This window comes from Arvicanthis niloticus, chromosome 11 (genome assembly GCF_011762505.2).
Source record: "Arvicanthis niloticus isolate mArvNil1 chromosome 11, mArvNil1.pat.X, whole genome shotgun sequence".
Lineage (NCBI taxonomy): Eukaryota > Metazoa > Chordata > Mammalia > Rodentia > Muridae > Arvicanthis > Arvicanthis niloticus.
In genome coordinates, this window is record NC_047668.1 from 10,087,921 (window position 1) to 10,115,830 (window position 27,910).

The following is a 27,910-nucleotide window of genomic DNA, read 5'->3' on the forward strand; positions in this document are numbered from 1 at the left end:
CAACTACCCTGAACTGTGCTTCTAACCCTTCTATCTCATTCTGTTCAGGCATTATCATATCCAGTTCTATCTAGTGCGGGGAACAAATGCAGCGCTTACATTGCTAGGAAAGCCCTCTACCAAGGGGGTGGCATCCCCAAGCCCTCTATTTTTATGAGGTTTTTAACATTATGTGTACACGTGTGTGCAGACAATGTGCACATGAGTACAGGTGCACAGAACCCAGAAGCCCTGGTCCCCCTGGAGCCAGAGTTAAAACCATGGCGCTGGGAACCGAACTTGATCCTCTGGAAAAGCCATATACACTTCAGCTGTAGAGCCATCTCTCCAGCACCTGTAATGTCTTCCTAATACGTGCCTCCTACACCTCAGAAACTAAAGCTAATAAACACCAGGTTGGAAGGGTATGGAAATAATCTCCTCTGTTTAGAAGTCCAAGTGGACATGGATGAGTCAGTTCCATGAATTGCTCTGAGCTACATTCCTCTGCATGATCTATGCTTATTACTAGCAAATACAAGCTACACTATTTGGTAAAAAGAAAGTGGAGAGGGACAATGTGACCTGGGAGTTCACTCCTGGCTCCCATTCCCATGATGGCCACGACTAACTCCAAGGCATACTGGGAAGTGTTGCTTCTGTCTATATGGAGTGGCCTTTGCCCACCTAGAATTTAGGACTATCTACTAACAGAAAAGGGATTTCAAAAGTCTTATTTTCCATCACAGGGACCAATGTAAAACTCCAGCCATTAAAGGTAAAAAAATAGATATAAAATTCCATATTGAGTATCTTAAACATATTATGTATGCTTTAAGTAAAAAAAAAAAAACAATAAAATACTTAAATACACAAAAACTTAAAATATCCAGAAATGAGAGCTTAAAAAAATTTAGGATGGTGTGGTCACACACCCTTTAATCCTAGCACTTGGGACATAAATGTCAACAAAAGGTTATGAGCTCCTGGGGCTCTGGCAGAGGATGTTTGTCCTCAGCATCCAAGGAGAGCAGCACCTCACTCTCCAAGGGATTCAACGTCTTCTGGCTTCCTTAGGGCGTGCATATACCCACAGACAAAACAATTAGCATGGGGAGGGCTCCTCTGCCATTTTTAATCTAGTCATTCCTTCACCAATCTGTTTCACTGCATTGTAAGGCTGAAGCATTTTGCCAAGTACAAGTTGTTGATTGAACCTGTCTTGATGTCAGCATGCTTATGGATGTAGGTGGTTCACTTAATTCAAGAAAAGGATTTTTAAAAAGAATTCTTTTCACATTTGCTTTAACACATGGGTGGTACAGACACAAAACTAAATGAAGATATTTGTTCATTTCTCACTTAAACCATTTACTTATAGACCATATACTGAGTATTTAATGTCAGGCTAAAGCTACAATGTTAAAATAGCCACTGTCACTTAAATGCTCTCATATGCATCAAAATGTTAATACACGTACTAATGTTCAACAGTCACAAGTCTAAGCCACATTTATTTGCACATATATAGCAATGGGCAACAGATACTCCAGGTCCATACAAATTTATAAACAACAAAGTTATTAATCACTTGGTACACTTGTGTGTTATCTTGTTTACATATGCAAGTCTAGATGAACTTCCTTCATTGTGTAAACTTCCATACAATACTTCCTTAAACAAAAATTCTTGAAAACAGATTGGCATGTCTCAGTTATAGCCAACAGAAACGACAAGACCACAAATTCATAAACCAAATTTAGAAGATATTTTTACCCACCCCCCACCACCCAGGAGGTGATAACTATAACAGATTACACACTACGTTGTTATCAGACAAGTAGATGTGAGGACAAGAGAATGTTGCTCTATAATCAGGAAATGACAACCAAATCATACTGTTTAAGTTATCTACCAACTGAATGGTTTAAATGAAAAACAGAAAAATGCTTAAAAATTGTAAGATAGGAAATAATTAAATGTTTTAAAAGAACTATTCCCCATCAAAGCTGTAAAAACCTGGTAACTGTTTTCAGGCAAATCAAAGTGATAAAACCTTCAAAAACATCCTAATCATGTTCAGTATCTTGTGACAAAAACTGAAAATGATATAAAGATATTTATTATACAAGTGTCAACAAGGACATCCCAAAAATAATGAAAGATGCATATTTATTTCTACAAAAGCAATGTATGATACAGAACATAAAGGAACAATTTAAAGATTTACTTATTAAAATATACAGATTCTGACTGAAGGGTATTTAAAAAAGATGACAAAGGATGTTAATCTTTTTTTTATTATTATCGTTTTTACATATTTTGGAACCTCACATAATTTTGATAAATAACTCTTACAAAATTATGCAAAAAGTACAAGAATGTCTGGTAAACAAACAGTCTGTATTTTCCAAAAAGAATTTTTACAACATGCAATTCTTAAGGCAGCATCCTCTTTACAAGGTAATCCTTTTACTCATCAAGAAATCTTCTGCTGCAAAGAATAGGCTAAGCAAGCCTGGCTTCTTCCATTAACGCCTTTTGTCTTTCCTGTCTGATTTTCGGTCTCTTTCACTTCTTGAAGATCTCTTGCCTGATCGACTACTCTCTGATATAGACCTTTTTCTGTCAGATCGAGAATTCTTATCCTTTGATCCTTTTGTATCTCTACTACTACCACCTTTTGAAGACTTGTGACTTCTTTCTAGTCCTGAAGTATCCCTTCGCTTCCGGTCCACGCTCCTTCTGTGCTTTCTATCTCGGTTATGTCCTCGGCCCCTACTGCGACTCCTACTCTCACTGCTACTGCTAGTGCTGCTGCTGCTGTCTCTGCTGCTGCTCCCACTCGTGCTGGAGCTGCTACTGGAGCTGCTTCGACTACTACTGCTGCCACTGCTGGAGCTGCTCCCACTGCTGCTACTAGTAGAGCTGCTACTGGAGCTACTGCTGCTGCTGCTGCGACTTCTACTCTTGCTTGTTTTATTTCTTGCTCGGCCCCTGCTTCTGCTCCTAGTCTTATTTTTGCTTTTGTTTTCTGAATGAACTGTCAAGACTGGCTCTATAGGCACCTCAGGGAGTTTTACAGACTCTATAGGAAAATCCTTCCGCTCAGGTAGTAGATTCCCCTGCTCCTGAATAACCTGAGGTGGAGGCTGCAAAACAGCTAACGGCACAGTCTCAGGCTGACAGAGAGGCTGGGACTGGAGTACAGGTTGGGGCTGAGAGTGGGGCTGAGAGTGGGGCTGGCTCTGGGGCAGGGGCTGAGGCGGGGGCTGAGGCTGAGCCATAGGCTCAGGATGGGGCTCAGGTTCTTTATCTTCTTTTTCCTCTTTTTCCTCAGACTCCTTTTCCACTTCCAGAGAATTAATATTCTCTTTTCCAGGAGAAAGAGATTTACATTCTTTATCTGGCTCAACATCAAATTCCATCTCTGGCTCCAACTCTTTGCTAGTTTCATTCTCTGAAGGGTCTATACTTTCAACTTGATTAGTTTCCATTACTTCCTGCTCAGCAGTGACATGTTTGACAGTGTCAACCATCTCTAACACATCCATAACTTCTTCTGGCTGACTATCCTGCTGCTTCTCACCTTCTCTTACCTCAGTCTCCTCCTCCATCTTAGCCTCCATTTCCTGCTTGTGTTCCTCCTCCTCCTGTTCTTTCTCTGCATCACTATGAACTACACCTGCTTCCTTCTCCTCTTCCTCTACTGCCTCCTCTATTTCTACATCATTGTGCTGATTACCTGTCTCCTCCAACTCTTCCTCTCGCTGAGCCACCTTACCCTCTTCTTGTTCCGCCTTCTGTTCTTCATTACGCACCACCTGATGCTCTTTTTCCTTCATTGATTGTCTTCTAGGCCTAGCCTCCATTTTATTTATTTGTTCTGCAAATTCGATGCGTCTACCTTCAAATAAAGCTAAACAATAAAGAATTACATGTGTAAAGTTTATGACAAATAAGAAAATTTAAAATAACAATTTTATACGGGTCAAAAATGGTTACTGCCACCTAATAATCTTTTTGTACCTCTTAAGTTTTGCTTTATTTTGTTTTGAACTCAAAGTCTTAATGCAAATATCCATAAGACACATAAGACCTAGGAATTCTATGCACACAAACCTGGACATATAACTGAGGAAAACACAAGGACACCTTTACTGTTAAGCTTTATGCTAGATGAAGCTTAACAAACCCCTTTAAAGCAGAACCATTAATAGTTAACTTTTCTGTTCCCAAGCACAAGAAAATGTCCACTCGCCAGTCTACCAGTGTCCTGTGAATGCCTGATACGGATGTATATTTGGGTTGCCTTATTTCCTAATCATTCTTCTCTGTCTACTAAGATTTTAAAACACAAAAATCTTACATAAAGTCTTTACTACCTATAAAATGAGTTTCTGGTTACACTCAATTATGCAGAAAATACCTGAACTCTGACACCATTAAAAATGTCAGAATATCATAAAAATAACCCAAAACTGAACTATTAAATTATTTCTTAAAAACAGGCATATGAAACCTCATTTTTGCCATGTGATGTTCCACAGGTGGGGCTGTAGAAAGGTTTTTTAAAAAGGGGAAAAAGGTCTAGAGAAAAAAAAACAAAACAAAACGGGCACATGTGAATGCATGGTTCACCACTAAGAAACATCAATGGACTTCACAAACTTACCATTCATTTTTCTCTGTGACTCTTCTATTAGCTTTTGGGTAGCTGGACACATTCTTCCAGGAATATAGAACAAATGGGGCTTTGTCTTGGTTCTTATGTACTTAATTATCTTGGCATTATGTTCATTCCATTCTTCTTGCTAAAGAAAAGGTAAAAGGGTCAATGCTTTGTAAACATGAACAATGCTCTAACTTAGGATTTAAAACGCTGCTTACTTACCAGCTGCGCAAGCTCAACCTTCTGCTCCAGAAGCCGCAGTTCTGTCTGTTTAGCGCGTCTCTCCTCAAACAACTCTCTCCTCTCATTTTCAACCTGCTTTCTCTCTTCCTCAGCCTGAACTTCAAGTTTTTGTTCAATTTCTTGGCGTCTCTTTTGCTAAAAGTAAGTAATCTTCTTTAGTATAAGTAAAAGACAACCAAGGTTTATTTAGTTTTAATTTAATTACAATAAAAGCTGCACACATCTTACTTACTTGAAACTTAAACTGTACTACGTAAATTTACTTGTTCACTTGCATCATATTACTTTCCATTTAATTTGAAATAGACTCTCATGTAGCTCAGGCTGGCCTCTGACTAAATGTAGCCAAGGGAGGCCCTGTCAGCCTCTTGGTCCTAAATATTATATATATGAACCACAAGTAGCTTTTGAGACCGTCTTCTTACTGGGCGGCAAGGGTTCAGGGGAGCGTCAGCTACTACACTTCTAACATTATATGCATATACTACTACACCTTGTAGAATTCTAATTTAGCAAGTAATATATTTCCCTCTATTTAAAAAAAAAAAAAAAAACTTTTCTCAAACAGGAGATAAACATCAGAGGTAGTTCAGCAATTCAGAGTACATACTGAATCAGAATTTCCCTTTCTGTCAGTTTTCCTACAGAGGCAGCCCCACAAACACAAATCTGTAGCTGTACTGAAAGAAAAGTTTATAGAAACACACTTGGGGGGGGGGCAGCCTTTTGCTTTCAGAGTGGTATGGATTGCCTTTGGGTATGGAGTAAAACTCAATTACAACTCTTGAGCAGGGCCAATGCCTGTAATTTCCGGATACAGGAGTCAGAGGCAGGCAAGATCATTCTCAGTAACATAAGTAGTTCAAATCATGCCTAGACTACATGAGACCCTATTCCAAGAAGATAAGAGTATTCAAGAGCCAGTATGATGGTTCCTCAGATAAGGTGAATACTATCAAAGCTGATAACCTGAGCTCAAGTCCCCAAACACCCCCTGGAGTGGTTTTTCAAACTGTTCTCTGACACACACACACACATTCTATCTCTCTCTCCTCTACCCCTCCGTCTATCATTCATATATACACACACACACACATATATGTGTATATGTGTGTGTGTGTGTGTGTGTGTATATATATATATATATATATATATATATATATATATATATATATATATATGGTGTGTGTGCATATCTCCACCCCTACCACATAAATGTAATTAGATGGCTCCGTGGCTAAAAGCACTCTACTCTACCAGAGGTCCTGAACTCAATTCCCAGCAGGCACTCACAACCACCTGTAATGGGATCTGATGCCCTCTTTTGGTGTGTCTGAAAAAAAAGCCATAGTGTACTTTTATGTATATAAAATAAATAATTCTTTAAAAAGAACAAAAACACCACCTTAAGACCAGTCTGGTCTATATAAGACCATGTCTCAAGAAACACACACCCACACACACCCTCCCTCCAAAGGGCTAGAGAGATGGCTCCGTGGTTACAAATCACTGACTGCTCATTCAGAGGACCTGTGTTTGATTCCCAGCTACCACAGGACAACTCACACCTCTGTGACTCCAGCCACAGAGAATCCAACACTCTGTCCTCCATAGGCACTGTACACATAGGGTGCACAAACATACATAGCCAACACCCATTCACACGAAGGAAAGGCAATAATCTACTATAATATAAAGCCAGGTATGCTGGCTTACACCTTTAATTCCAACACCCAGGAAGCAAAGGCAGCCAGATCTCTGTTGAGTCTGAAGCTAGTTTGATTTACATAGTGAGGTCTCATTTCAAAAACCTACAGGTGGCTAGGAGGTAACCACAGCACTTGGAAGGGAGAGGCAGGCCGGGTGGTGGTGGCACACGCCTGTAACCCCAGCACTTGGGAGGCAGAGACAGGCAGATTTCTGAGTTCGAGGCCAGCCTGGTATACAGAGTGAATTCCAGAACAGCCAGGGCTACCCACAAAAACCGTCTCGGAAAAACAAAACAAAAAACCCAAAACATCAAAAACTCCCAGCACTTGTAAGGTAGAGGTAGGAGCATCCAGAGTTCAAAGTCACCCTTAACTATACTGTGAATACCAGCTTATCCAGAGCTTCACAGCAAAAGTCTTTGTCAAAAAACCAAAGAGAACATTCAAGCTCTTTTCTTAAAAGAAACATTAATCTCCTATTTGGTAATGAGTAGATGAGGCAGAACAAAAAAAAAAATGCACCAATACCCGTTCAGTAGCAACAGTGGATTCTTGTTTAAATTTCTGAAGGGTGCCCATCAACAAGCCAAATATTCGCCGGTTCCTAAGAAACAGAAAAAGAAAATCAATGTCTGCACGATCTACACCAAAACTCACTAAGAGATCCTATAAGCATCGGACTAAGTGTACTTTAATTTCCGTTAGTACTCTATCTGAGATGGTAAGCAGATACCTTTGCTTTCCCTTTTCATCCATGTTTTGATCCTGGATAAGGTCTCTACGTGTGCGTTCTTTGGAGGTAGCTACAACGGAAGATTGCAGTGCTGGCTACAGGAGAAAAGAAAGTATCAGTCATTCCTGTACTTGGATAACATGCTTTTCAAAACACTAAGAACTGTGTTTATCCTCTAATATTTAATTTCAATACCTTTTTAACATCATCATCTTCTGGGTCACTTTCTTGGCGTGATTCTCTTCTTGTCCGACGCTCCCCACCCAGCCTAGCAAAGGAAAAAGAATCTAAATGATCACCACAGAATCGAATGCATAATCAAAGATGAATGCATATTCTAGGACCCATCTCCAGAAGACATTCTATTGATGCTCTAAACCAAACTTTGCTCTCTTATCATATCCAAACATTTCTTGGTGTTTTTCAAAGTACAGAACAGAAAGTGTTACTTCTTCCAATCTCACTGGCTTTTGTAAAGTGCTGGCTAGCCCAGTTCAAATAAATCCTAATGACAGAAATACCTGTAGTGTCCTAGAAAACAAGGTACGTACTGATACTTCTTCAGATATCTTCTGAAAACATACCTACTGACTGCCCCTTCCAGGTCTCTCTGTTTGGCTGGGGGTCCTCCTCCACTATCTGAGAATCCACGCCTACAATGAAAACCATCCAACATAAAGCTTGAGAAACATCGAAACTGGTATTTCCAAGTGGTTAGAGATTTTAGTTGATCTTATAAAAAAAGAAAAACACAAGTGAAGCAAACTTAACACCCTACCACCACCACCAATTACATTGTCAGATGTCAAAAAGCCTTTACCAAACTTAAAATCACAGTTTATAATCAAACTGTTCTAATTAATATTCTCCAACCTCTACTTTTGCAATATATTTATTAGAAACATAGCAGTTAACACCTTTGAAAGACCTTACCTTAGCAATAAACTACCTCGACCTCTACCTCCACCAGGACCAGAAAGGGCCAGCAATCTGGCTTGGATGGGCCTAAAAAAAAAATTATAATCAGTGTCAAAGTCCTATGTAGACATATGCGAGGGCATCATATACTTCCAGAGGTGTGGTACAACCTTAGAATGAACACAAATAATTCTGAAATGACGGTTTCAGATCCACTTCTTCAAGACGAAAAATTACAATCCTCTTTCTTGCTTCCCCAAGACCAGTGTTACGAAAATATATGTACCTCGAGACGGCTACGTATTAATAAGGCTGGGTCAGGTCCTATCTTCCAACCTCAAGAAGGGCACCCAGGCCCGTAGGGAGAGGTGGCCATCGCTTCCCCCAGGGGTCTCTGGTTTGATCCAGGTTCGGGGCCGCGGGGGTGTAAAGGGGCTTTGTACTGCAGTTCCGGGCCTGCAGCGCCAAGGGCGGGAAGCCGTGGTCTCGGCCTTCCCAGGGGCGCGGAAGCCATGCCGCGCAGCCAGGCTCGCCTTCCATCCGTAAGCCCTTGCCCCCAGCGCCCTAGGGTACAGGCATGGAGTCTTCCCGCCTAGCCGAGTAGAGGGCTCGGCCGCCGCCCGGGAAACAGACCCCTTGACCCCAGCCGGCCCACAGCCGCTCGGCTGCCCTCTCTCCCCGGTTCGCCCCCACCCGATGAGTGCCTCGCCAACCTCTCAGGTTCCGTCCGATCCGTACCTCACATCATTCGGGTCCCGCCCGGTGAGCTTGCGGATGTTCTCGTCCACATTCTTGAGGCTCTCTTTGGCCTTTTCTAGCTGCTCCTGCAAAGCTCTCACGGCGACCGCCATCTTCTCTCTGCAGCAGGCTTCGCGACTGCTCTACAGGCCGCGCAGCGCCGCACCGCGCCCGCCGCTACACGCGGAAGGACTGACAGCCCGCCCCAGCCAATGGCCGCAGGAGTTTTTTCTGGCCTCAACCACCCAGGGACCGGAAGGGGAAGAAGCTTGCCGATCCGTGATTCCCGACCAATGAGGAGCCGGCAAGTCAGTCAGCCCCTCCCCTCGCCACCTGCGGTGGTTGCGCTCCGCTGCTTGCGCAGAGCGGAGAGGGATTACGTTTGTGTGCTAGATCCAATCTCGGGGCTCTGCAAAGGCATCCCCTCAAACTTGATATGTCGCTGACTCCATAGTGCTCTTAAACACTTACTAACACCCATGGGACGGAAGCGACTATCCCTTCTTTCCTTCCCCAAGAGATTTAATTAGAAAAGGGCATGGCAATTTATGGTTGTTGCGCATGCCCAGAGTGCTGGGAGGCGCAGGCTGCCTTCCGTAAGTGATCTGAACCACCACGAGTCTATCCTAACAGCTAATAATTATTGTGGACATTGAGAATCGCCTTGCATGCCTTAGTCGTTAAAAACTAAAACTTGAATGAGATGGTTCTTAATAATAAGGAAATTGAGGCTGCGGACCTAGGTCCTGCAAGTCGTCAGATCTATATTAAGAGGCACTTAATATTCTGATCCTGAGCAAAGCTATTTCCAGCAGGGCCTAAAGCCTGCTGGTATAATAGCGGGAAAGTTGCTAGTGTTTTCCTAGGAATTAGGTTAGAGAGTACAACTTACAGTACAACTTGGAACTAGGAATTAGGTTAGACAGTACTGTTGCGGTAAATCTCTTGCCCATAGGGAGTCCATAGAATAAAGACTTATTATATTATGACATAGGAAACCGCAAGTTGTTAAGAGCTCTCATAGCCGGGGAATAGTGTAGTTTAATGGTAAATCTGCCCAATCTAGGCATGCAGCATTCATTTGATATTTATTGACTTGTGTCTTTATTCTATGGACTCCCTATGGGCAAGAGATTTACCGCAACACAGTACAACTTGGAACAGGAACTAGGGACTAGGAACTCAAGACTTGGGATTTGGACTAAGAAGTGAGACTGAAGAATAAACAGAATTGAATCACACTCTGTCTGGTCTCCATTCCTCACGTCCGTCTTCACTCTCTCTCTTGCTGAACCCCGACCCATGGACTGGAGCTGCTTGGGGCAGTGCAGGCTAACAAGTTAGTCCCCAAGGCTTTTGGCAGTGTGGGTCCCAACATTGACAGAGCAGTCCAAAACATTTCTGGCCCCCAAACGCAGAGCAGCATCGGCCGCAACATGCCCTCACTATATATATGCATATATAGCATGTTATATGTAATATGTGACCTAAGAGGTGATGACCCTATAATATGAGAACCCATGATTGCCAAAGGCCAGCTATCAAGCAAAAATTATTTTGTTTGCAAAGTGTAGCCAATGAAATGATGTGGCTAGTAAATTCTTTGTTCTATAAACTGTCTTTTTATTTTTAATTTACTTTCAGTGTATATGTGTATACACATGAGGTGGGAGTCAGTTTTCTTCTTGGACATATGGAACCTAGGGATGGAATTCAGGTTATTAGTCTTGGTGACAGGTGCCTTTCCCCTCTGAGTCATCTCAATAATTAAGTAAACTCTTAACATTGTGAGAAGGTGCAGAATGTGTCCGTGTTTCTAACATAGTGTGCTCGTTTAATGATCTTATTAGAACCCTACCTAGAGTTGGGCCTGCTGGAGCATGGAAATCCCAGGGCTTGAGGATTGGAGAAACAAAACAGCTCGACATTTAAGACTGGGTGCAAAGGATGCAAGTCTGGATCTTAGCACCCATATCAGGTGGTTCACAATTATTCGTAACTCCAGCTCTGTGGGATCCTACATCTTCTTCTGGCCACTAGCATTCACACTCATACACACACACACACACACACACACACACACGTCTCAGGATTTCCATTGCTGTCGAGAGACACCATGACCATGGCCACTCTGATAAAACTTTTACTTGAGGCTTACAGTTTCAGAGGTTTAGTCCATTATTGAAATGGTGGGAAGCATGTCAGTTGTGCAGGCTGACATCATGCTAGAGAAGAAACTGAAAGTTCTATATCTAGATCCACCAGCAAGCATCAGGAAGTAAATATCCACTGGGCCTACTTTGAGCATCTGAGACCTTATAGCCTGCCCCCACAGTGACATACATGCTCTAACAAGGCCATACCCACTAATAGTGCCACTTCCTATGCACCAAACATACATACACACACACACACACACACACACACACACACACACACACACAGGAATAAAATAAATGTTTGGCATTGGAGAGATGGCCCATTGTTAAGAGTACTGTTTGTTCTCCTAGAGGACCTGGGTGTGGTTTCTAGCACCCACAGGGCAGCTCACAACTATCTATGGCTCCAGTCTAGGGAACCTGATAACCCCTTTTGGCTTTCATGGGCACCAGACACACAAATAGTGCATATATACACATGCGGGTAAAACACCCATGCATACAAAAATAATTAAAAGACAGATATTTTAAAAAGATTATGAACCTCCTCCAGGCTGCTGTGAGCATGGGGTGAGCATGGGTCTGTGCTCTCCATCTGTCTGTCCCTTTACTGCTGAAAGTCTCTGCTTTGGCTCCCCAAGCGCTGAGATTCCAGGCCTATACCAGCATGTGTGGCTTTTAGGTGGAATGTTTAGGTTCGATTTATAAGATGAACGACATAAATTAATTTAAATATTAGAAGGCATTTTGCGGGGTGGGGGCACATCCTCATAGAAGCAGGAGGAGGGTGGATGGGGTAAGGGGATAACATCTGAAATGTAAATAAAATATCCAATAAAAAAAGGAAGGCATTGTGGGGAGCTATCAAAAGGCGGCTATCATCCTTGCAGCCATCTTGAGCCATATACCCTGATAAGAGACTTGATTACATCAGCCTACAACAGCTGACCACACTCTGATAACATCTTGTTTTAGATACCCAGGATCTTCCCTTGGGTGTGTGAGACTTAAAGCTGTGATTTAGAGCCAAGACTTAAGGGCGTGACTTAGAGATCAGATTTAGAGACAAGGCCTAAGGGCGTGACTTAAAGGTGTGGCTTAGAAGTGAGACATATAAAAGGCAAGAGGCAGACAGAAGAGTTTAGTACAACTTGGAACTAGGAATTAGGTTAGAGAGTACAACTTACAGTACAACTTGGAGTAGGAATTAGGCACTGAGGAAGAAGACACTTGGAAGAATTATTATTAGGTATTAGGCACTTGGAGGAAGAACTTGGAATTAGACACTCGAGACATGGAAACTTGGAACTTGGAGGCACTAGGGACTAGGAACTCAAGACTAGGGACTTGGAGAGAAGAAGAGAGACTGAAGAATAAACGAGATTGAATCACACTCTATCTGGTCTCCATTCTTCGAATCCCTCTTCACTCTCTCTCTTGCTAAACCTCGACCCACGGGCTGGAGCAGCTTGGGGCAGTGCTGGCTCTAACAATTTAGCCCCCAAGGCTTTTGGCAGTGCAGGCTCAAACATTGACAGAGAGGTCCGAAACATTTTTGGCGCCCAACGTGGGGTATCCCTGGCCCAACAAGGCATTTTTTTAGGAAAACAAACAAACCCATGTAGTGGTAGCTCTAAATAACAGTGATTCCAAGTTCTCTAGAGAGATTCCAAGTGCCCACACAGATTTCAGGAAAAATATCCTTTAGGGTTGTTTTGTTTTTGTTTGTTTGTTTGTTTGCATTGGGGAAGCTGGGATAGGAGCAACCTACAGAATAAAGAATATTTCTTACTTCTGTAGACTTTACAGCAGTGGTTCTCAAACTTTTACGGGGGGGTTGCCTAGGACTATGGGAAAACACAGATATTTACATTACAATTCATAACAGCATTAAAATTACAGTTATGAAGTAGCAACAAAAATAATTTTATGGTTGGAGGTTACCACAGCATGAGGAATGGTATTTAAGGGTCGTAGCATTAGGGAGGTTGAGAACCAGTGCTTTAGAGGGGAGGGGTCCTTAGCAGTTTAGTGATGGTACTAAACAGAACATAAGTTTGCCTGGGGTTGGAGCATCAGCAAGGTGGTCCTATTCTTCTGCTCTACTGTGGGGCTTCTACACACGTTGAGCTTAGGGAAGGGACTAGGTGGAAGATAAGGGGAGGCTGATCCACTCCACCCAGGCAGCATCAGTGATCCAACATTAGTTACTTATCTTATTCTGGGAAGAAAATACCTGTCAAGAGCAACTGAAGGAAAGGGTTATTTTGGCTCACAGTTTGAAAACACAATCCACCATGGCAGGGAAGACATGCTGGTAAGATCCTAAGGTGGGACCGGGCAGTGGTGTCGTACGCCTTTAATCCCAGCACTTGGGAGGCAGAGGCAGGTGGATTTCTGAGTTTGAGGCCAGCCTGGTCTACAGAGTGAGTTCCAGGACAGCCAGGACTACACAGAGAAACCCTGTCTCGAAAAACCAAAAAAAGAAAAAAAAAAAAGAAAGAAAGAAAAAGAAAAAAGATCGTAAGGTTTGTTCCGTTGCAGCCACTGTCAGAAAGCCATGGCCAAGTCCAGAGGTTTGCCCCCTAAGAGATTTTAGATCCTGTCAAACTAATATTAACCATGACATCTACTACTATTACAATTATAGAACTGTCATCTGAGAAATCATTTGAAATAGTGTAACATTAGGTTATTGTAACCAATTTGAGAAAACTAATGTTAATAGGGGAGACAACGAAATGATTGGAAGAAAAACCTATTTCATGAATTACCGAGAGAAGAACCTAACTAATCACATAGCTGGCAAAGTAGTACTTGTAGTACTAAGAGTTTAAATGTAGAAGGAGCATTAGAAACCAGGAGCATAACACCAATTTAGGCTGGACCTCAAAAAACCAAAACCAAGGGAGAAAAGGCTTTTCCCTTAACTGCGCACCAGAACCAGCCACAGCTCTGTGAAGCACCACCCACTTGACGTAGAGCAGAGCGCCGGAAGTAGCTCACCCCAGGCCGGAAGTTGCTCACGCTCCACTCCCAGCGCCGTGGTCCTGGCAGGGTGTGTGGGGCTGTCATAGGGTCTCAGGGGCCCAGTGGCGGCGGCCCCGGGGAGGGGCGCGGTCCACAGCGGCCTACCCCTGCCCTAAGGCGGAGGCCGCTGCGCACCGCGTGCGGCGGGACTAACGGGAGCCTCGAGTCCCTCACTAATTGGAGCCGACTCGGCGCTGGAGGGATCGGCGGGAAATGGCGGACGAGGCGTTGTTTTTGCTTCTCCATAACGAGATGGTGTCCGGAGTATACAAGTCCGCCGAGCAGGGGGAAGTGGTGAGTGCCGCCCGGCACCCTGGGGTCCTGCAGTGACGCTTGCTTGCCTTCCTCTCCCGCCCCGCGGACGTAGACACCCAGTGGGGTAGACAGAACTGGTCCACCTAGAGGCATCCCACGGGCTGTCTCCTCCGAGATTGCATCCTTCATCCATTTGTGTTTTGTCTTCTGTTTGGCGTGTTTGTGTCCGTACGTTCCTTTGAGTGCATGTCACAGCGTTTCGTTCTTGACCTTGTTAAGATTTACCTAGAGTCTAACTGCAGACCTGATTTTGACGTTCCTGCTTAATTTTCCTGCTGCTCCCAACAGTTTTAGAGGCCCACCACCGACTGTCCCAGCGAGACTCTTACACTTTTCTCATCTCTTGATTCAGGATACCATTCCACACAACTCCAGGGCCAAAGCCTGATGAGCCTTGGAGTTAAAGCAAGGAAATTTTGCAAGATTTTTAGCAGTAGTTATGAAACCACTTAAATTAATTATTTAAAATACTTAGTTGTTATTATTATTATTTAAAATACTTATGTCAGAGCTGGTTTTAGGAGTTTGGTGTTTAATAGTGACTGGCACAGTGGTCCCATCCTTTTGGAGGTTACATCGAATGTGGGAGTTGGTTTTTTTCTGTTTTTGGGGTTGTTTTGTTTTGTTTTGTTGTTTTTTTTTTTTTGGTTTTTCGAGACAGGGTTTCTCTGTGTAGCCCTGGCTGTCCTGGAACTCACTCTGTAGAACGGGTTGGCCTTGAAGTCAGAAATCCGCCTGCCTCTGCCTCCCAAGTGCTGGGACTAAAGGCCTGCACCACCACTGCCCTGCAAATTTGGGAGTTCTTATTCCCTCGTGATTCTTCTAGAAAACAGTAAACATGCCTAGTGCTTTACATTTAGTTTATGTGTATGGGTATTTTGTCTGCATGTATATCTGTACATCCTGCATGCCAAATGCCAACAGAGGCCAGAAGAGGGCTTCATGTTCCCTGGAACTGGAGGTACAGATAGTTGGAGCTGCCATGTGGGAACTGGGAATTGAACCCAGGTCTTCTGGAAGAAGACCTTGTAACTGCTGAGCCATCTCTGCAGCCTTCTTGAATTCTATTCCTTATTACACCCATCTACAGTAGATTCCCCCCTGGGTTACAGCATTTTCACTGTGATATCATCATTGGTGTTTGCCTAACGCTGCCTTTACAGGCTGTCCTAATTAACTTTAGATACAGCCTAGAGTTTCAAGTCTGTATTGAGGAATTGCCTAGATTAGACTGGGCTGTGGGTATGTCTGTAGGGAATTTGTTTTTAGTTGATGGAGGAGAGCCAGTCCATTGTGGGTGGCGCCATCCCTACACAGGTCCTGGGCTGTTTAAGAGAGCTAACTAGCCTTTGAATGAGCAAGCTGGAAACTGGTTCATCCGAGTGGTTCCTTTGTTGAGTTCAGTCTTGCTCTCCTCAGTTGTGGACTGTGACATGGAAGTGTAAAGTGTAAATGAATGATCCCTTTCCTGCTCCATGTTCCTTTTGGGCATGGGTGATAAATCATAGGATCTGAGTTTTATATAAAACTGTGTGTTTCCTGGTAATAAATATGTTCATGGATGGTTCTACAATAGATTGTTTCTCTTGCTGTCAGGATTCCTTAGTTGCCTTTGTCTAGGGCTTCGTGTAGTTCTTCGTCTAGGGTTTTTTGTAGCTCTTTGTCTAGGGTTGAGGCTTTGTGAGCCTTCCCTCTTCCACATGTCGCTGGTGTCATCCTTATTCAGGTCATATTTAGGCAGCCATGTTGGGGAGACTTCACGTGTGTAGTTTCCGACATTTCTAGGAGACACAATCTCACAGCAAACTTCCTGTTGGTCTGGTGCTTTTTTTTTTTTTTTTAAGATGTATTTATTTTTATGTATGTGAGTACACTGTAGCTGTCTTCAGACACACCAGAAGAGGGCATCAAGTTCCATTACAGATGGTTAAACTCTGGAAGACCTCTGGAAGTGCAGTCAGTGTTCTTAACCACTGAGCCATCTCACTGGCCCCTGGTCTCATTCTTTTGGCTTTTCAAGACAAGGTTTCTCTGTGTAGCCCTGGTTGTCTTGAAACTCACTCTGTAGACCAGGCTGTCCTCGAACTCAGAAATCCGCCTGCCTCTGCCTCCCAAGTGCTGGGTGGTCTCACTCTTAAAATCTTTCTTTCCCACCTTCGTTGATGTTCTCTGATCTTAGGTGCAGGAGTTGTGTTGTAGATGTATCACTGGGCTCTACCAATCTTCATTGGTAGAGCAGAACTATTGTGTTTTTCTGTGATGATCTTAGTCTGTTGCAAAGAGAAGTTTCCTTGATAAGGGGCAAGAACTACATTCCATACCTAAGGACTCGGAGCTTGAGCCTTAGATGAGAAGGAATATGTGCTGTTTGTCTTTCTGGTTACTTCCCTTTACACAGTCTTACTGTATGGAGAATCTTACTGGGTGGAGAAGTTGCATATGGCATTTCTTACAATCTTTCTGCTTCCTCTTCTGCAATGACTCCTCACTGCTAACGGTGTGTATGTGTGTGATCTGATATAGATGTCCTGTGTAGTGCTGAGTGATATGCAGTCTCTTAGTCTCCTGGTGATCAGAGTGAGTCTCTGTGTTACCATCTCTACAAACAGGAACCTCTCTGGTGAGGGTTTGCGAGATGCCTTAATTTATGGATATAAAGATGACTCATTAGGAATTGGTTTAATACTATGCCCATTTAGCAGAGCAAGAGTAGCAGGTTTTCTCCTAGGGCTTAATTTAAAAGAAAAAAAATTTTGAGGTCTTTATAGACTCAAGGTAGCAATTGAAGGAACTCTGGCCAGCTTGGGTGTGCCAAGCATGGCTCTGGCAGGCCCAACACTTCTCCCCAGTTCCCTCTGCCTTGCTGAAAACTGTTAGACTACATTTTTGAAGCTAGCCCCCAAAGCCTCAAGGAATGAAGTCCAGAAATCAAAACCCCCCTGAGGCCCACCTAATTAACGTGTCAAAACAAAATTAAACACCTCATCCTAAAATGGGGTTTCCCTTTGTATCTTTATAAACTACCTTTTTTTCCTGTGTGCCATGTCTGTCACCTCTATGCAGAGATGGTCCTTTGCTCCTTTCCCTTTGGGACAGATACCCCTGCCCCCTCTCCCTTGCCCCTTTTCTCTCTCCTTTGTTCCCTTTACCTCTCCCACTTCCTCTATCTCTTGTCTTTGTCCCTTATCCTGTCCTCTGTCCCTCTGCAGCAAATAAGGCTCCCTTGTGCTGAGACCTTGGTTTTGAGTCCTGAGCCTACATGTTTTCTTTCAGGAATCCCATGTCTGATGCATACTTAGCAGAGATTTTTTTCTTCTTCTAGTCCATCACCCTGCAGAGTCTCTTCACTTCGCTGATTGTTATGCAGACTCTTTATTTCATATGATCTCACTTGTCAGTTCTTAAGATTAGTTCCTATGCTACTGGAATTCTTTTCTGAAAGTTCTTGTTTCTGATTATATCTTAGAGTGTTTTATTTTAGCAATTTCAGAGTTTCAGATTTTTACATTAAGGTCTCTGATACATTTGAACTTACTTTTTGTGCAGAGTGAAAGATCTAGTTTCATTCTTCTACCCATGAGCATCCAGTTTTTTCAGGGACACCTCCCTCCCCTAGGTACTTACATGATTCTCCTGCCTTGGCCTCTTTAGTGTGATCTACTGGTATGTGCTACCACATCTGGTGCCAGAGCCTGACATTCACTAGGTTAGTATCTCTCATTGATCTACATCCCCAATTTTGTTCACCAATTTATGTTTTTGGTACATTTATGAAAAATCAACTGTAGCTCTGTGAGTTTGTTTGTGGGATTGATCTGTGTGTCTGTTTGTGCCAGTATCATGTTGTTAATATAGCTCTGCAGTGTGATATAAAAATCAGATATTGGGGTGTCTCCAGCATTACTCTTTCTGGTCAGCATGCATCCCTGCCATCCCTACTTGTTACAGGGATGGCTGGCATACTCAGTCCCCTACCATAAACTGAAACTGGGCTGCCCTTCCTCCAGAGGCTTGTCCCTGTATAAACCAATCATTTTGATTACCTGACCTTTTTTAGTCCACCCTTTACCATCTGGGCCTCTTGGTATGGCTCTCCCCTCTTCCCTTTCCTTCTCACATGGCCCAGCTCAGGGTCCTGTTCCCTCTGCCCACTCCCAGGTGTCCCTGCCTCAGGCTATGCTCTCCCTCACCTATAGTAAACCACAATATCTAGAACAGTCATTCCCTTCGCTTTTCTTTCTTTCTTCATTTCATTTTCATTCCCTTTTCATTTTCATTCATGATCTTGTGCAAGTTTTAGGTTTACTTTGCCTAGTTCTGTGAAGATGTTACTACAATTTTGGTAGGGATTGGAGAGTGGCTTTGGTAGAATATAGTCTAATCCGTGAGCACGGGCGGTACTTCTATCTAGTGCCTTCTTTTTTCCTTTTGTTCTTTTAACTTAAATTTTTATTTTTTGAGAATTTCATGCATTAGTACTGTATTCAATCATTTCTGTCCTCCTTTCCTCTCTGTCAACTTATCCAATGTCCCCAGTCTCTTTCAAATTCCTGATCTATTCTTAATTATTGTTAACACACACACACACACACACACACACACACACACACACACACACTAAATATAGCCTACTGAGTCCTTTAGTGTTGTTTGTATGTGTGTATGCTTAGGGCAGACCACTTGGGATTCAATAACCTATGCAGATTCCTCCCTCAAGAAGACTGATTCTCCCGCTCTGCAGCCATTAACTGCTCTTAGCTCTTCATTTAGTGGTGGGGCCTCGAGAGAGATCCCTTATCTTTGTTGTCATGTCAATTGGTGTTGTCATTGTGTAGGTCTTGTTTAGGTGATTATACTGTTGAGAGTTTTTGAGTGTAGCTTCCCTGTCTTCTACAGGAGACACAGTCATTCTGGTCCTCTGGCTCTTACCATTTTTCTACCCTCCCCAATTCTGATATATTCCCTGAGCCTTATGTAGGGTTGTAGTGTAGACGTATCAGTTGGCAGTGAGCACCTCATAGTCAGTTGTTTTCTGTGTTTTACCTGTATGGGTTTCTGTAATGTCTCTGCATCAGAAGAAACACTTGTCTGTGGATAGAGGGCTAAGTATTTCGAATGCAATTAGAAATTATAGTGCTTTAGGGAGGTGGCAGCAGTAGATTCTCCTCTAGGATTCCTGATCTCTCCAGCCACAGCCGGTTGGTTGGTGGTGCCAGGCATGGACTCCTTCCTCCTGAACAGGCCTTTGGTCCAATTAGATGACTGCAGGTAACCCCCAAGAAATAAGTGGCACCATTTTACTCTTGGGGACATTCTACCATTCTGGTCATTGTTATGGTTTATAGGTATCACAGCTGGGGAGGACTAACTAGCTTTTCTCCTTTGGCAGTTAGCATACCACTTTTGGATACTGTGGTAGCAGTAGCTAGTCTTCATGAAGTGTGGAGTACCTTTAGCAATAGGGTCTTCCTTTCAAATTCTGGGAGGCAGCCAGAGACATGGGCCTATACTATTTTGGGGAATCCTTTGAACTCCCCTTAGCAACAGTAGAGAGACGTTTCCCACACCTGGCACTGATGTTTTTGTTAGATAGTCTGTGTTTCTGTGGGAAGCATTATCCCTAAAGTGGTGTACCTTTAATTCAAACATGCATGTATGTGTGCATGTGTGAGTGTCATCTTGTATTTATATTTTAGCATTTCAAAATTGTCATTATATGTGCCAGCAGAAGACTATTGTTAAAGGTGCATCTGCCAAACCTGAGAACCTGACTTGGATTCCTGGGACCCACGTGGTGGAAGTAACAAACCCAGTCAAACAGTTTGTCCTCTGACTCCCACATGTGCACCGTGAGCAGGCACGACACACAAGTACATGTAAGACACAGTTAGGGCTGCTGAGTTCCTTACTTACAAAGGAAGTGCTGAATTCCCGGGACTCATATGATGGGAAGAGAGAACTAATGCTCAGAGAGTGTCCTCTTCCTTCCACCTGTGTGCCATGGCTTGCCCACCCCACTGCCCCATACCAGAAGTGATCAGGGCTGGTGGCAAGCGCCTGTGTTTGCTGAGCCATCTCCTGTCCTCTGATTTCTATATCGATGTTTTAAAATACAGATGGCTTAGAATTCTAAGATATTCAAAACTGCTTTTTTGTTTTATTTTACTAGGAAAATGGCCGGTGCATTACTAAGCTGGAGAACATGGGGTTTCGAGTGGGACAAGGATTGATAGAAAGGTGAGCAGTGTGGATTTGAAACTTTCCTTCCAGGTAGGTTATGAACATAGAAGATCCATTTCAGATCACTGCAGGGAACTTATTTTAATTTCCAGTTTTTAATTTTCATTTTTATAGTTGATAGATTGAAGATTATTATTAAGAGACTGCTGGTATATCAGTAGTAGATCATGTGTTTTGCATGCACAAGGCCCTGCATTCCATTACAGAAAATAAAATTCTCTTTAGACCTGGTCTTAGTTAAATTGTTATTCTGGTTTTATTATTTTTGTTTATGGACATGGCCTTGCTGTGTAACCGAGGTTGGCTGTAGACTTAACTACTCTTCTGTCAGTCCCTGAGGACTGGGATTATAACTATTCTCTACTGTGCCCTGCTTCAGATTTTATGTTTTAGGAATTGAGGAAGACCTATTTTACATGTATAATTTTTTAATGAAAATATTAGTATATTGAGATACCTATTTGCAATCTCATTGCATTTTCTTCTTATGGCTTAGTAGGTTTTTAAATTCTAAATAGGATTTTGTTTAACTGCATTGGCATAGAAATGTGTGTTTATGGTTCATTTTTGTTTGTTTGTTTGTTTGTTTGTTTGTTTGTTTTTTGAGGCAGGGTTTCTCTGTGTAGCCCTGGCTGGCCTGGAACTCACAAAAATCCTTCTGCCTCTGCCTCTTAAGTGCTGATAGCAAAGGCATACCACCATCACCTCACCTGGCTGGATCACTTTTTTATTCTTTTCTAAATATATAAATAGTTGAATTTATATTAGATAAATTTTACATAAAAATAATCCAATCCTTTTTTTTTTTTTTTGAGCTAGAGTCTCATACTGTAGCCCAACCTACCCTGGAACTCATGTAGCCCAAGTTGGCTTTAATCCTGTGAAGAGCTTGTTCAGCCTCCAGAGAGTTTGGATTATAGGCCCAAACCACCATGCTCACCTAGGTCTCTTGCTGCTCATTTGATAGTTTGAAATGTAGCTGGAAGTACGGCTGGCTGATTACTAATAGGCTTTTGAGCTTCATAATTATATAAAGGCTCCAAATGCACTGAGATAAAGTTGTCTTCGCTTGGTGTTTATCACGGTACGACTGTAAATAAGTGTTCAGTGCTGGTAGTATTTAGAAATTAGTCAATAATTTGCCCCTCTTGGAAGAGTAAGAAAAAATTTTCCTCCTTTGTTTGTTTGTTTTTTTTTTTTTTTTTTTTTTTGGTGGAGAAATATATTGTATTACTTCTAGTTGATCTTCTTAGGTTTACGAAAGATACTGCAAGGTTCAAGGATGAATTAGACATCATGAAGTTCATATGTAAAGATTTTTGGACTACAGTATTCAAGAAACAAATTGACAATCTAAGGACAAATCATCAGGTATTTCGATAAACCTTTGTGCTGTTGTTTCTAAGACCTATTTTTTAAAAGTCACTAAATGTGAATGTCCTTCGTGTCAGTTATTTACTTACCTGTTATTGTGTGTGATGTGTGAATGCAGGTGCTTGCTGGCTGGCACAGGGAGGGTAGAGGACAGCTTTCAGGAGTTGTCTGTCTACTGTCCAGTTTGTGAGGCGTGTGCACAGTGCTTTTACACGCTGAGCTAGCTTTGTTGGCTCTTAATTTGTTATTTAAATTAGATTATTTTGAGGATTTCTTTTTGTGTATAATCCTGCATACATAGAAGCACTCTGTGCATTCGGTGGCCAGAAAAAGGTCGGAGCCCATGCAGCTGGCGTTACAAAAGGTTGTGAGCTTCAGTGTGTGTGTTGGGTACTGAACCTGGCCCTTTTGCAAGGCAGCAAGTAATCTTAATAGCTGAGTCATCTTTCTTACCAATCCACTCAACCTACTAGAATTTCTTTCTAAATAAACTTTATGTTCTAATGTTATTAAGACATCAGTCTTTATCTCTAGTAGGGTAAAGTAAGGAGAAGGCAGCACTTATCAGTAACTATAGCTGTTTTTTTCCTCTAGTTTCATAAATTGTGTTAAAATTTAAAGTGTAGCAAATGGGGGCTGGAAAGATGGCTCAGTGGTTAGGTATTGATGGCTCTTGCAGAGGACTTGAGTTTTGTGCCCATCACTCATGACAAGTATCTTATAGCCTCCAGAAATTCCAGCTCCAGGATTCAGTGTGTCTGGCTTCTTTGGGAATCTGTGTGTATGCATACACATATAAATATAAACACAAAATTAAAAATAAAATAACAGGACTGGAGAGATGGGTCAGCAATTAAGAGCACTGACTGTTCTTCCAGAGAGGCCCTGAGTTCAATTCCCAGCAACCACATGGTGGCTCACAACCATCTGTAATGGGATCTGATGCCCTCTTCTGGTGTGTCTGAAGACAGCAACAGTGTACTCATATACATAAAATAAATTGTTCTTTTTTTTTAAAAAGATGAATCTTTAAAAAGGACTTGCTTGGGTATGAAGTGGTTGGTTTATATTCGATTGATTGATTGATTGATTAACCTACTTACCTATCTAAACAGAGACTCAATCTGTGGCTCACAGCTAACTCTGTGCTAGAATCACAGACATGGGAAACATCCCATGCCTAGGGTGAGGTAATTTTTAAGGACTCCAGGTTACTCTGACTTTGATACTACTTTTGTGTTTTTGAAACAGGGCATATATGTACTTCAGGACAACAAATTTCGACTACTTATTCAGCTGTCTGCAGGAAAACAGTATTTAGAACATGCATCCAAGGTATTTAATGCAGTTTGGTTTTATACTGAAAAAAGGAATTACAGGGAAAATTACAAAATCAATCACAACAGATTCAAATTAAGCATAGTAATTTTAGCAATTCATCGAGAAACCTGAGTTCCTAAGTGTATGTTCTTTTGTTTTTCTTCAAGGAAAGGGAAGTTTATTTATTTTATGTATATGAGTACACTGTTGCTGTCTTCAGACACACCAGAAAAGGGCATCAGATTCCATTACAGATGGTTGTGAGCCACCATGTGGTTGCTGGGACTTGAACTCATGACCTTTGGAAGAGCAGTCAGTGAGCTACCTCTCCAGCCCCAAGTACATGTTCTTCAGTAACCCATTTTTTTTTTTTTTTTTTTTTAAGCAGATCATTTTTTCCTGGTTTATTTTATTTTGTTATGTGTACAAATGTTTTTGTCTCCTTGGTTCTTGTGCACCATATATGTGCCTGATGCCTGAGGAGGTTGTGAGTTTGCAGGTGGGCACTGGGATTGAGAGAATAAGTGCACTTAGCCCTGGAGCCAGCTCTCCAGCTCCCTCTTTTTTTTTTCTTAACCTATATGTTAAAAATCCAAGTTAAAACTGTCTTTTAATAAACTGTTTCAATAAACTGATTTTACTTATACCATGTTGTTTAAGCCATTTTTCTCTGCAACAGAAAACATGTTGACCATCAGCTCCTATGTTCCTGAGTAAGGCAGTAGAGACCAATAAGTGAAACACGACTTCTGAGTGCCAGGAAGTGTAGACTTGTTACTCATTCTTTAATATGATGTGGTTACCTCAGCAAAGATACTCAGACATGCAGATATTACCCGTGCAGAATTAGTTACCTCAGAGCTTATCGTCGTCTTTGGTAGGCTAAAATGTTTAAGAAATATAATTGTCATTTGTTTCTAAAAGTTTATTTTACATTAAGTATATCTGTGTTTTTAGGCTTTAATCTCAGAGACATCAATGAATAAATGGACTAAAGAAAAGTAACAAATTTCAGGGTTTTTCCGATTTGTTTTGTTTTGGTTTTGTTGGGTTTTTTTGGTTTTTTGGAGGAGAGGCAGGATCTCAGTATGTAGCCTACCTAGTCTGAAGCTTGCTTTGTAGATCGGCTGGCCTGAAACTCAAAAGAGATCCTCTGCCTCTTCCTCCTGGGTGCTAGAATTAGAGGCCAATGTCACCGTGTCTGGTGGAATAACAAATTTTATATATGGTTTCTCACAAGAGTTAAAGTATCTAGGGAAGTGTAACTTGCTGTTTGTAAATGTTCGCTCACACCTCAACTTTTCATTAACCTTGAAAATTACTGATTCCTCTTTCATGTACACTTTGTTCTTATTGCTTCTTCTTGCCCGCTGCCTCATCTGCTTCCCTTGTGCTGACCCCTACTCTGATAAAATATAGCCTGCCTTCTGCCTGCATGTCTTATATATTATATTGCTGTTTTTTTATTTCCCTCACATATCAGAAATTGTTTGCAGATAGAGTATAGGTATCGTGTTTTTATGGTTAATATATGTATTTCATTATTTTTATTAATCACATTTTACTATTTTTAGTTCTCATTTAACTTTGGGATATCTTAGTTTCTTCAGCTTTGAGGAATAAGTTAAAATTTTTTGGGGGGGACTGGATTGATGGTCCAGTAGTTAAGAGCACTCACCATACAGCCCAGGCTGGTCTCTACTTGCAGTAACCCTCTCGCCTGAGCCTCCCCATGCTAGAATTACAGACAAGTTGTGTTCATTTGAGACAGGGTTTCTCTGTGTAGCCCCTGACTGTCCTGGCACTCACCCTGTAGACTGGTGCGGGTGCTGCCAACGCCTGGCTTAGGAAATGTTTTGCTGGCATATTTTTTCAGTTATTTTATTGGATTCTTATACCTCTACATCCCTTCAAATGCTTATTCCACCCTAATCTCTCCACCCTCCCAGCACTAGGTAGGAGAGAAAGGTTAGAGGGAAGGGGGCGTAGACCTCTTTAGACTGCTTCTTGCTAATTAGGGACGGTAAGTTCCTTGGGGCAAGTCCAACCTTCATCATCAGATATCTCCAACTTCTCTTTGCTCACTTGACAAACAAGAGCAAGCAGGAGCAACACCAGCCTTCCTGGAACACCCACCCCACCAGGGGTGGGCACGGTGGGTTCTCGCACTTATAGCCTCTCAAAAGTTCCCAGAATCCCAAAGTAAACTATCTGCAGCTGTCCAAACCACGGCCCTGCTGGTGCCCGAGGCAGATCATAATCACCCACTGTGAAGCAGCCTCTTGTCCGCACCTGGGGTTACAACAGAAACATTGATGTAACGTGGCTGGGTTTAAAGAAAGGAGGACTCTTGCCACCATGTTTGGTTGTAGGAAGCTAGCTGTGGCAGCACATTCCTGTAATCCCAGGACTTGGGAGACAAGCACAAAGACGTAATGAGCTTGAGGCCTGACTGACCCACACGAGACGCTGTCCCAAATGGGGAGAGAAGAAAAAGCAAGTGTAGTGATCCTTAATTAGTCGCACTGACAGGAAGGCAAAACAGGCAGGAAATGGGGAATGCTGAAGTGAGGAAGAACTGGTTATGTGTGGTGCTGCAAGGGCCTAGTTAGATCCCTGCATGTAGTGTGCTTTACATACAGTTAGATCTGATTCTTAACAGCTCTTTCACCATATCTATGTGGTTCCTTCCTCTTCAGTAGAGATTGTGTGGTGTGGGGACTCCCTATATGTTGCTCAGGTTGGCCTCCAGTTCTTGCCTCAAGAAATGCTTCCCATGCCTTAGCCTGAGTAGTTGATAGTGCAGGTGTGTACCACCATTGGCTTGTCACACCCTTTTTTCCCCCCTTTTTGTTTTTTTTTTTGAGATGGGGTTTCACTATGTAGCTCTGGCTGTCTTAGAACTCACTATGTAGATCAGGCTAGCCCCAACTCACAGAGATCTGCCTGCCTCTGCTTCCCGAGTGCTGGGATTGAAGGCAGCAGCTTCACCACTCCTCCTCCCCTTGCCCTTTGCTCTCACCTCCTGTCATCTCTTCTCTGTTCTCCTTGATGAACACAGCAGAGGGTTGTTGATGCCATAGCTTAAAGCAACTCCGTGTTTATTAGTAGCTTCATTATTTTAATGAATTGTTACTTTTTTCCCCTTCTTTTTAGTATCTAGCATTTACATGTGGCTTAATCAGAGGTGGCTTGTCAAACTTGGGAATAAAAAGTATTGTAACAGCCGAAGTCTCTTCAATGCCTGCCTGTAAGTTCAACTTATTTACCTTACGTATACATATCATCTTTCTCTTTTAAACCTAGAGGAGACTAAAAATGTTGACACTTTGACTTTACTGTCCTTTATCTCACAGTTATCTTGGTAATATGTATTTATCTTCACTCTCAAGCTACTGACCAAGAATAAAATTGAGTTGAATTTCACTGTATTACTTTTCTGCCCACTGACAAATTAGTAATGAAATATCCAGAATCACCAAGCATGGTGACTCACACCTTCAATCCCAGCATTCTGGAAGCTGAGGCAGGCCAATCTCGATGAGTTTTAAGCTTGCCTGATCTGGTCAACATACTGAGCCCCATGCCAGGGCTACAAAGTGAGACCCTTCTCAGAACATGGAGATAGAGGTGAAAGAGAGGGAAAGGAAACAGAGATATAGAGACTGACCTAGGATGTAGGGAAGAAGCCTCATAAAACAAATAATTAATTATGCAATGGGATAGATTTTATTGAATATCTTAAGGACTGTGAAAAGACCACTGACATAGCAAGTTCTTTGAGTGAAACTACTTCCAAAATGGAAATAAGTGTGCTTGTTTTCTTTATGCCTGAAAATCAAAGAATGGCTCTGTTTCCTTTTTCAGGCAAATTTCAGGTGATGATACAGAAGCTGTAGGGTGAGGTGGCGACTCCTGGGCAGAGCATTGCACATCCTGATTTCACCTCATTGTTGGCTGTCTTCGTTGGAGCAAATTGTTATCTCACCAGAGTCACATAGACCAAATCAAAGTAGATCCTAACTGAACTGTTCAGAGTGATTTCAGAGAACTAGACACCAAGATGCAAGGCCCTTCAGTTTAAACATCTTTATTTCCATAGGGCGATAAGCATTTAACCGTCAATTGGGAAGTGAAACTCAGGGTGTGTTGAATTGCTGTATAAAAATAATGCACCAATCAGAATAGTTTGTGTTCAAATGACCAAAATTTGTTGAAGTATAAATCCGTTTTAGTTATTTAAAAAAACAAACCACTATGTTAAATTAAGCTTAATTTTTATTGTATTGCTCATAATTTATTTCTGTCGAGAGAATTCATATGCTTATGTAAGATTTCATTTATACATTGTGTATATATGTGTATATATAAATACATGCATTACTGTCTAAATTGCTTGAAAGTTTATTTTAATAGATTTCAGTCCTTGAGACCTCCATTAAATTTAATCAAAGTGAAATGTAGATTAGTTTAAATGTGA

At 42.1% G+C, this 27,910-nt stretch overlaps 2 protein-coding genes across 3 annotated transcripts; one reads left to right on the top strand and one right to left on the bottom strand.

Moving 5' to 3' along the window:
• Positions 1-1,465: 1,465 nt before the first annotated feature.
• Positions 1,466-9,181, bottom strand: Pnn (pinin, desmosome associated protein). Its single transcript, XM_034514248.2, has 9 exons — positions 8,993-9,181; positions 8,270-8,341; positions 7,921-7,989; positions 7,532-7,604; positions 7,337-7,431; positions 7,132-7,207; positions 4,874-5,029; positions 4,655-4,793; positions 1,466-3,898 (listed from the first exon to the last, which is right to left on the bottom strand). Exons 1-9 carry the CDS (start codon positions 9,103-9,105, stop codon positions 2,511-2,513), a joined length of 2,181 nt encoding a protein of 726 aa, XP_034370139.1. The 5' UTR covers positions 9,106-9,181; the 3' UTR covers positions 1,466-2,510.
• Positions 9,182-14,157: 4,976 nt separating this feature from the next.
• On the top strand, positions 14,158-27,822 carry Trappc6b (trafficking protein particle complex subunit 6B). Of its 2 annotated transcripts, XM_034513783.2 has the most exons (6): positions 14,161-14,475; positions 20,666-20,733; positions 21,990-22,107; positions 23,362-23,445; positions 26,587-26,680; positions 27,298-27,822. In XM_034513783.2, the coding sequence occupies exons 1-6, from the start codon at positions 14,395-14,397 to the stop codon at positions 27,327-27,329; spliced, it is 477 nt and encodes a 158-aa protein (XP_034369674.1). In that variant the 5' UTR covers positions 14,161-14,394; the 3' UTR covers positions 27,330-27,822. The 2 variants fall into 2 exon arrangements, with proteins under 2 accessions (XP_076797964.1, XP_034369674.1); XM_076941849.1 differs by lacking the exon at positions 23,362-23,445 and having other exon boundaries at positions 14,158-14,475.
• The last annotated feature ends 88 nt before the right edge of the window (positions 27,823-27,910 follow it).